The sequence below is a fragment of the Zootoca vivipara genome, chromosome 1, assembly GCF_965207765.1.
Source record: "Zootoca vivipara chromosome 1, rZooViv2.hap1.1, whole genome shotgun sequence".
NCBI classification, from domain to species: Eukaryota; Metazoa; Chordata; class Lepidosauria; order Squamata; family Lacertidae; genus Zootoca; species Zootoca vivipara.
The window spans coordinates 42,461,718-42,471,206 of NC_142582.1; the positions used below are offsets into that span (position 1 = coordinate 42,461,718).

The following is a 9,489-nucleotide window of genomic DNA, read 5'->3' on the forward strand; positions in this document are numbered from 1 at the left end:
TGCATTAAGTAGCCCAAGGAATCCCTGGTGACTTAAAAAGGATTTCTTTTTATTATTATTTTGAAACTATAGAAGTTGGAAACGCTTCCAGAGTTTCCCTTAAGCTACTATGCCAGAAACTGGTAGAATGAAACCTGATGTTCTCCATTTGTTTGACAGCAGTAGCTATTCCATAGATACTATATAACTTTATAGCTTTGTTTTTTAAAAGTCACATCTATATATTGCCTGAATTTTAAAGGGGTTCTGTAGAGTATTTAAAATCTGAGGAATTTTCAGTTATCCTAATATGTTGCAGTTTAAAGCCCTACATGACTCAGGCCCCAGGTATCTGAAAGACTGTCTCTTTTCCTACAGATTTGGGTGATGAGATTGGCAGAGGGTGCCCTCTTGGTAGTTCCTCCATCCTCAGTGGCTGGAGACCTGTGACAGAGCATGCTTTGTGGCAGCTTCTGATGACCTTTGCTATCTGAGGTGTATATTGTCACAAAGTATACATATATTTTTAGGACCCACCTTATTTTTGTGACTGAAGGTTGTTTTTAACTATTTAAATATTGTGTTTCAATAGTGTAACTCACCTGGGACCTTATGGTGGTCTTAGGGATCTTAATGTAAAATCATCAATCATCATCATGAACAACATTATCATTTAGGCAAGGTTATTAACATGTTTATTTTGCATTGATCAGTATGGGAAGGTAAAACTTGAGGCTAAATCTCCCTCATTCTGAAGCCAGTGGGATTTTAAATGGTGTAATTCTGCTTAAGCAGTCAGCAGGGGCTTTGACCATAATGGTGATGGAAGGGGTTGGGGACTGCGGGCTGCTTTTCTCTCTGGCTGTCTTGGCATCTGTACTGCCTGGATACCAAGAGTGACAGCTGAGGCTCTCAGGAAGCCAGAGCCTGCCTATCAAAGTTAGCTGATCCTCCATCTCAAGGATTATAGTTTCAAGAAGTGGCCCACTGAGTACTGTATTCTTTTAAGTGTCTTCAACACTTTGCATCCTGGAAAGCTTTTTCAAATTGGCAGAACACCATCCCCTTTCTGGCTGCACTGCAACATTTCTTAAAGTTCTTTGGTATAATAATATTTGGTCAGTAGGGGAGCACCAAAATTCTTCCCCTGCCTTACTGGCTACCTAACATAATGTAAAAGTTGTCTTGTAAAATTCAGTTGATATGTTTTATTTCATATTTTTAGCTGCCTGTTTGACTGAAGAACGACAATCAACTACTCTAACCTATTTTATTGGGTTCCCCTCCCTTGCAATAAAACTGCTTTCTTTTTAGCAGGAAATATATTACTAAAATAAGATTTATCATTTTATTGTAGCAATGGCTTGGAAGGCTTTAAAGGCTTTTAAGGAGCATTTCTCACAAGTGCCCTTTCAATATATTTTGTTGTTGTGAGAAATATGTTTCTTGACTAGTACATAATTATTTTACAACATTGATGAAGTTTCAGGGGCTCTTTTATCTGTTATGCTCTCTTTTGGTAGGTATGCAGCTTCAATTGATGATATACTAGAAGAGGAAGAACATTATGCAGACCAGTTGAAAGAATATCTCTTCTATGCAGAAGCTCTTCGGTAAGCATATTAGCATAATTTCTATGATGATTCTAGTTATGCTTAAAGCATTGCAGTTGAGCACATTTGTAAAGAGTTTACAAATGTAAAAGATTATTGTGCAGGTGAGTTCAAAAGCTTGCGCATACATGGAATTCTGGAACAAGTTGCTTTCTCAGCCTTTTCTCCTGATCCATTAGTAATTGGGAAATAATGGCGCTCACATAAAAGTGGTTGTATGGGATGTAACAGAGGTGCATATGGCTGTAAAAGTGAGTTGAAAGCAACATGGAGAGAACAATTCTCCTTAGCATGTTAATTGGATCAGTAATGCATTAATAATGATGATGGGATTATTAAAATTCAGACTAGATGTTGGTTAGGATGTGTATTTAAAATCTGATTTAAACTGTTGCACATGAATCTCTTTTATTGATTTATTTTTAGGGCTGTTTGCAGGAAGCATGAACTTCTTCAGTATGAATTGGAAATGGCTGCTCAGGATCTGACATCAAAGAAGCAGCAATGTGAGGAATTGGCGACGGGAGTAAGCCTGGTTTCATTTTTTCCCCACTTTCCTTTCCAAAATCTAGAATTGGAGAAAGCCAGGTTCTTGCACTAAATGTCATTAATGTATTGCTTGCTGACAGGAGACTTGTGAAGGGTCTTACTCAAGTTGTAGATCTTAGTAATTTATTTCACAGCGATTTATGCTGTTTATGCAAAACTTCTGTATGGAAAATGTATGTGTTGACCACAAGGGTGTGTTACATGCTGCTCGATAAGTGCAGTTTTTGAACTTAGAGGGAGGCAGGAAAGAGAGAGGGAGAAACTTTTTACTTTCAGACATTTTAAAATACAGTATTATAGAACAACTTCCCTTGTTCAGTGGCCTGGGAGGCACCCAGTGAATCTGGATAAACAGGAGTGTTCTGTGTACTTGGGTAGTATTGACATCAGCATAGTTTATCTCATTGGCCAGATTTTGAGAATGCACAGTACTGCATTCAGAGTACTATTATGGATAGCTCTATTTGTCTAACAGCATATGATGATGGTGAGAATGGAGTTGATCATTTGAGTAAGTCAAAAGGGCAGGAAGCTGTTTGTTTGGAATTTAATCGCATTTTTTTAAAAAAACTGTTATGGAAGGGATGCATGTCAGGAAAGAATAGAAAGGAAGATATAAGCCATGGGAAATATTTAATGTAAAGCATAAGTATGTATGATATAACCTCCTTTTAATTACTAGTTTCTATCCCTTACCTGTTTTAAGCCTTATGTGTTCAATTTATCCGTATGTTTTATCATATGCTGCTCTGTGACCAAAATAAAGTTTGATACTGATACTCCCTGACCCTACCAGGAATAGAGCAGTGTGTAAAAAAATGAAACACTAAGACTGAAATCTTGCATGTGGTTACTTAAATCTTTCTTAAACAAATGGAGTAGCTTAACTCCCTTGTAACCTAAACATCCAGTTATAAACATGGACTACTGAAAGAGGAGTACAGTACTTATAATCAAAATTCAGTAACAGCTTTTTTAGAGTTGGAGCCACTTCATTGGTTCATTTCAGAGAATCCTCTGAACCATTATTTGGAGGACTGGGGACTTGCTCTATGCTTCTCTTTCTTTCCCTGCTTCTCATCTTTATTTTCTGCTTAACGTTAGTTTGCCAAGATAGCCTAATTTGTCCAACTATAGTTGCTCAGAAATGGAGCAGGCAGTTGGCCAGAGATGGAAATGTGTAAACTGGCAGCATATTCTTGGTCTGAGTTGTACCATGCTGCATTAAGTAAAGATATATAGTTAAAAAAATAAATAAATCTTGATTTAGGTTTAAATTTAACAGTCTGTCTCTTTTAGACAGTGTGAGATCGAACATGGTGTCATTGTTAAGAGTATCTGACTTGGATGAGGGAGGGTCTAATTCCCCCTTGGCTGTGAAGAGCACTAGGTGTCCTTGGGGGCAATCAGCCTAAACTGCTTCACAGGGTGGCTGTGAGGAAGAACCAAATATGTCATTGAGCTCTTTGAAAGACAGCTGGGATAAAAATAGAATACATTTTATATGCAGCTAAATATTTTGAAATTTTGTGTGCCATGTAAGCTTTCCTTATCCATGTATTTGGGCACCTTCCCCTCTAGAAAAGCAAATTTCCTAGAATACATGTTTACTCTTTTCAGACTGTAAGAACATTCTCCTTGAAGGGAATGACCAGCAAGCTGTTTGGCCAGGAAACACCAGAACAAAGAGAAGCAAAGATAAAAGTGCTCGAAGAACAGATACGTGATGGAGAGGAGCAGCTCAAAGCAAAGAATTTAGAAAGCCGGTAACTGTTGATCAGGTTTAAAGAAAATGTAGATGTGAAAGTCATATTTGTGCAAGCTGACAGTATGCTGCCAGCATCTGACTATCTTTGGAAACTTTGGTTATCTGTTAAATGGCTAAATACGAGGGAAGAAGCTATCTGGGATCTGTCACACAACTTTTATATATTTCTGGTGTTTATGAGTTTTTGCAAAATCTTTCACTTGCAAAAAGAACATATTCAGTATTCGTCAGAGTAGCCCTACTGAATAGTATGACTTTCGTTGGCTACCACATTCTTAGCTATTGCTTGTGAGAGAAAGCTGAACACTTTCAAAGCATGTTTCATGGTTTATTGTGTGTGTTCTATTAAGGTAGTAACAGGTTTAGCAGCCTGGCTTCTCAGTCACAGAACTGAATACAAACATAATGCTTCTTCACACTGAGAAAACTTGGTTAACTAAAAATATCCCTTTGAGATTTTATAGAAAGCATAGGTAGCTTCCTATTAAGGTTAGATGTATCAGCAGGCTACTCATGAACAAACAGTATGATCTTTTGCTAGGAACAAAAATCTTAGGAAATAAGTGCTGACATTTCCAAAACCAGTGTATTTGTTGCAGAGGAAAACAGCTTTTACGATTTCCTGTGTAAGGATTGCAGCTAAGAAGATCAATATGCTCAGTGTTATCTGTACATCTTGGTTTAAAAACAAAAATTCTGCACCCAGGGAAACCAGGCTTCATGCCAAGAATAGTGGATTTCTCTGTGACCTGCATGAATTATGTAAATTTTGTATATTTGCATAGGTAGCAAGTTCTTAGCAGAATTCTCCCCATCTTTATTATTGTGCATAATTCTGGCTTTGTTAGGCATGAGGCAAAGCAAAGGAACTGTATAGGGCACGGAAGGCCCCCTCCTTCAGCAGTCCCTTTGGCTTTGAAAGCTTCAGCAGATGTTTCCCAGACACTTCCAAACATATCTTTGCAATCACAAGCAAATTTTGCTTTTAAAAATGAAAGCTGAGATTCTCAGGAAGCTGGAGTTCTGCTCTCCCACAGAATTGCAGCACACACATGACCCTGAATAATCTATTCCATTTAATGAAGAGCAAGTTTGTATTTTACTTTTGCCATGCAAATTAATAGATGCTGTTCAGGTCTGTGGGGAACATAGTTTGGGGTTGGATTCAGAGAGAAGGCTTATGCTCACGGAATATTCATCACAGAAGGGAGGGTGCTTCTCATCAGTTTTTCCCTCCCTCTGCAACTTATTATGCCCCTGAAAATCTTCTGTGGAGGATTGGAAAACTCTTCAGAACAGAAGAGAAGATGCAGGGAGAATTGACAAAAGTTGCCTCCTCTTCCATCCCCCCACACCCTGTTCATTTCACAGAACTGTCAGTTCAGATTGCAACCCCTTTCCCTGAATGGAAAGTTGTGTCTGAGAGCCTCATAAGGCTGGCAAAGGTGCAGAAAATGACAACTAAAGTAATCGAAAAGCTGGAGCAATCTATTATAAGGAAAGTTTGCAATGTTGCAAAGTATATATATATAATGTGTGTGTGTGTGTGTGTAATGTATAAAATTATGCATGGTGTGAAGAAAGTGGATAGAGAGAAGTGTTTCTCCATCTCACAATATTAGAACCTGGTCTCATTCAGTGAAGCTGGATAGTGGAAGGCTCAGGACAAACAACATGAGGTTTTTCACATAGCACATAATTAAACTGGAATTCACTACTGCAAGATATAGTGATGAGCACCAACTGGGATGGTTTAAAAAGGGATTAAAATGATGGCTGTTTATTACTTCCAGTATCAGAAGCAGTGTGCTTCAGAGTCCTGGTTGTCAGGGAGCATGAGCCGGGGAGTGCTATTGCGTGCATGTTCTGCTTGTGGGCTTTTCATAGCCATTTAAAGGTTTGCGCACTGTGGGAACAGACTCTTTGTAGGCCTTTGAACTGATCAGTAGACTTCCAAGGCCCTTGACACAGTTCATCTGGAAAAAGGTCTGACAATGAAAATCTGTCAGGCCATAAGAAGTAGAAGAGGGGAACAGGTTTTGTTTCCACCTCAATGGAGTGTATTATTGCAGCCCCTTTTCTTTCTTGCATAGGATGAATGTCTACCATTCATTTCTATTCAAGAATGCAAAGCTGATACAGTTAAACCATTAAGTTTTGCCTCCAAGCTTTGGGATCTTGGTTGGATGATACATTTTGATCCATTGAACAGTTTTGAGTGTTCGAACAGTCATTGGTTATAGATAGATAATGACTGTTATGCATACTTGGCTGTTCATAAAATGTCAAGAGACATTGACACTTTGTGTCAAAATGATTGGGAAATGCAAACTGGTCACTGAAAAAGGCACCAAGTTTTCAGTTTAGAAATAAAATACTTAAAATGTTAACTCCCATCAGCTGGCCAGTAAAACTATTCAAAATTTCCCAAAGAACAAACAGTGCAGAATACACAAGAGGGAACTCCCAGAGACCACCTTGCTTATTTCCTTCCTCCCCCCACCCCCTTACCCATATTTGTATATTTAGACACGAAGTTGTATTTTAATCCCCAAGGCTGTTTAGGAAAGAGTTTCCACATTCCAGAATCCACAGCAATAAAATACTTCCGTGAAAGGTTAAAATTCCAAGTAGCATGCTGTCCCGATCTCCATCTGAGCCTCGAGCAGTGAAAGAAGCATGAGGGGGGGAAATGCATTAATTACACGTAATCACGTTGCCCCCAAATTTTAATCCAGTATTTTAATCCAAAAATTTAGTCCTGTATATAAAACTGACCCCAGTTCAGCTAATTGGAAAATCTGGATTGATAATTAATGACACATTAAATTGATAAATGCACAACTGCAATTAGTGAGGAAAGATGAGAGAAGGAATCCTGAAAAAATCCTGAAAATCACAATCTTTCTTGAATATGTCTCCTTCTCATGAGCAGTTACAGTTGCTTCTCACATTGAGTAGGATGGCGGCAATTGTTCATCCAGTAAATAACAGGATTGATAGCTTGGGCTTACATGATGCAGACATTTTTTGCACTAATTTGCTTTTCATTTATTGCAGTGACTTTATGAAAAGTGCCTGGACTGATATTGAACGCTTCAAAGAGCAAAAGAACCATGACTTGAAAGAGGCCCTGATAAGTTATGCTGTAATGCAGATCAGCATGTGCAAAAAGGTAAGTCTGTTGGACTAATGTTTTAAACTTGGGAAGCACAGTATGAAGATTTAATACATGTTTCTGCACTCAGGAAGGGAAGCCTCAGGATACTCCTCTCTGCATTACTCAGTAGTCTGCTTCCACAGCCCTAAACTGTTATGCTCTGGGGATAGGAACATTTATTTTGTGCTTAAGCTTAGAGCATTCATTACATGATGAATGTAAGATTTGTGCTCCTCCATCATGTGTAAAATTCCCAGGATTTTTAAGTGGAAATGGATGCATGGATTTGGTTAGTTGGTTTTATCCAACTGTCAGCTTGAAAGCTCACTTCAAAACCAGCATTTTCTTTGTTTCCCCCCTATTTCTTATGAAGGGAATTCAAGTTTGGACAAATGCAAAAGAATGTTTCAGCAAGATGTGATGTATGGAACTCAGTCCTTCGTGGCAAATTGCCAGATAACAAGCACAAGTGCATGAACATGGATACTAAGTTGCTACATTATTAAACCATGGAATTGGTGTATTTGTGAAAGTAGGGCACAAAGAATTGGTCTCTGTTCCTTGATGGCCACCTTGTGGCTTCTTTTGCATGCAGTAGCAAATTGAACATTGTAGTTCTCTCTTGAGGTAAGGCTATAAGGAGGATCCAAGTTGGCTCCAATGATTACATAAACTAAACTGTTCAACATACTAGGCTCTTGAACCACCAATCTTTGCACTATGTAAATCATTTCCAGGTGCCCCTTCTTCATATGTTGCTGTTTCACAATTGTAATGCTATAAGATGTGCTCATGTTTTTCCCATTATTATTTTTTTGTCATGGCACAAAATTATGTTTTCAAAGTTTAAGCACCATCTGTAACATAAGACATACATTAAAGCTTAATCTTTATATCAAATTTTTAAACAGTGGGGATGCTCCATATAGTTTCTGTGCTTGAATTTAAAACCAATAGAAATCTATTATAGAATTTCTCCAATTGCCAGCACATGATTAAACAATTAGCACTGAATACAATTAGCAGTGTTACTGACCTCAGTAAAAATGCTTAACACCAGCTTTAAATTTACTCAACATCATCCATCAGGTTAAAATTATTTGGTTCTGCATCAATGTGTCTTTTTAAGCTTATGCCGAACATAAAATTATTCCCCTTGTTGAATAGTAACACCGTTCCACCGCATCTGGAAGAACACTATTAATCTGAATTGCTTTTGCTTACACTTGTAGCAACATGAATGTGAATTGCATTTATATGTGTATGCATCTGTTTTGTTTACTGCACTCATTTTGTCCAGATTTTTTTTTGAAAGGGAAATGAATAGAATGAATTGTTTGGTGTCCTCTCTGGTACAGCGTGTTCAAAAGCAAGGTTGCTCCTTCTCTCTCTGAATCTTAAAATGCAAGACACTGATTCCCAGCTGTAAGAAAGATCTAATGCACATTTGCTCTTCTGCATAGGAGTCTTTAAAATGTCACTTGAGTAAATGTGGAATCATGCCAGACATAATTTGTAGCAATGCTTCTGAGATTAATAGTATTCATTTGTCAAGTATGCATTTAATTATTTTGGATGATAACACTGTATTAGTTTACATATTCCAAAAAGAACTACTAAATATGTTTATTTTCCCCAAATCAGATCTTGTTTCTTGCTGCAGTTATAAAATCAGGTTTCCAGAGTAAAATGTTTTCAGCTAAATTGATGTAATTCTTGATGTGTGGTTTTAAAGGTTAACAACTTATTTTAAGAATGGTTTCATTTTCATTGTTTAAGTGGAAAATTGAGCCACCTTAAGATGGATATATCTATTGCCAATCATTCCATTTCAAAGAACTGTAGAATCTGGGTCCTAAAACTGAGTAAAAACTTGTACATTCCAAAAAACAATAAGCAGCTACAAAGTTAGATTTTTCTAGTAAACTTCCTAGAGTAGTCGTGCCTTAATTTAATACCACTAGGCACTTGAAGTCAATATTTTCCATGCACTTGATCTTCCTAGTGCCTTCCCCTATCCCGCCCCTCTATTTCATAAGCTGTATAACTTAAATGTATTAGTATGCCTTTTTCTTGCTAATTGTATTAAATCTGAGAAGGGATCAAAAGGTTCTTGTATGCTTTGTGCCAAATGCTAAATAAAACTACACTTTATTATTTTTTGTATTTTTGCACTTATTTTGAATTGTCCAATTATTAAAATGGTTGTATCCTATATTGGGCTTCATTTACTTTTTAAGAGGTACATTTTCATTTGATGTGGGACTCAAATTCTTCATTGCTGATATACATCTCTTTCTCCCTCTAAAAAAAAAGTAACCTCAAATCCATTTTTGCTCAAAGTAAACTAGTACATCAGGCCTATTTTAGATGAGGATGCTGGTTGATGCACTGCTTCAGATGTAACCTAAAAGATGGAT

The 9,489-nt window shown here is 37.4% G+C and overlaps 1 protein-coding gene across 1 annotated transcript in view; it reads left to right on the top strand.

Moving 5' to 3' along the window:
- SNX4 (sorting nexin 4) overlaps positions 1-9,226 on the top strand; it is a 29,092-nt gene extending 19,866 nt beyond the window's left edge. The window contains exons 10-14 of the mRNA XM_035129524.3: positions 1,503-1,592; positions 2,019-2,118; positions 3,762-3,907; positions 6,970-7,084; positions 7,443-9,226. Coding sequence (XP_034985415.1) covers positions 1,503-1,592; positions 2,019-2,118; positions 3,762-3,907; positions 6,970-7,084; positions 7,443-7,490 — 499 coding nt within the window. The 3' untranslated portion in view covers positions 7,491-9,226. The remainder of the gene's footprint in view (positions 1-1,502; positions 1,593-2,018; positions 2,119-3,761; positions 3,908-6,969; positions 7,085-7,442) is intronic.
- Positions 9,227-9,489: the final 263 nt, after the last annotated feature.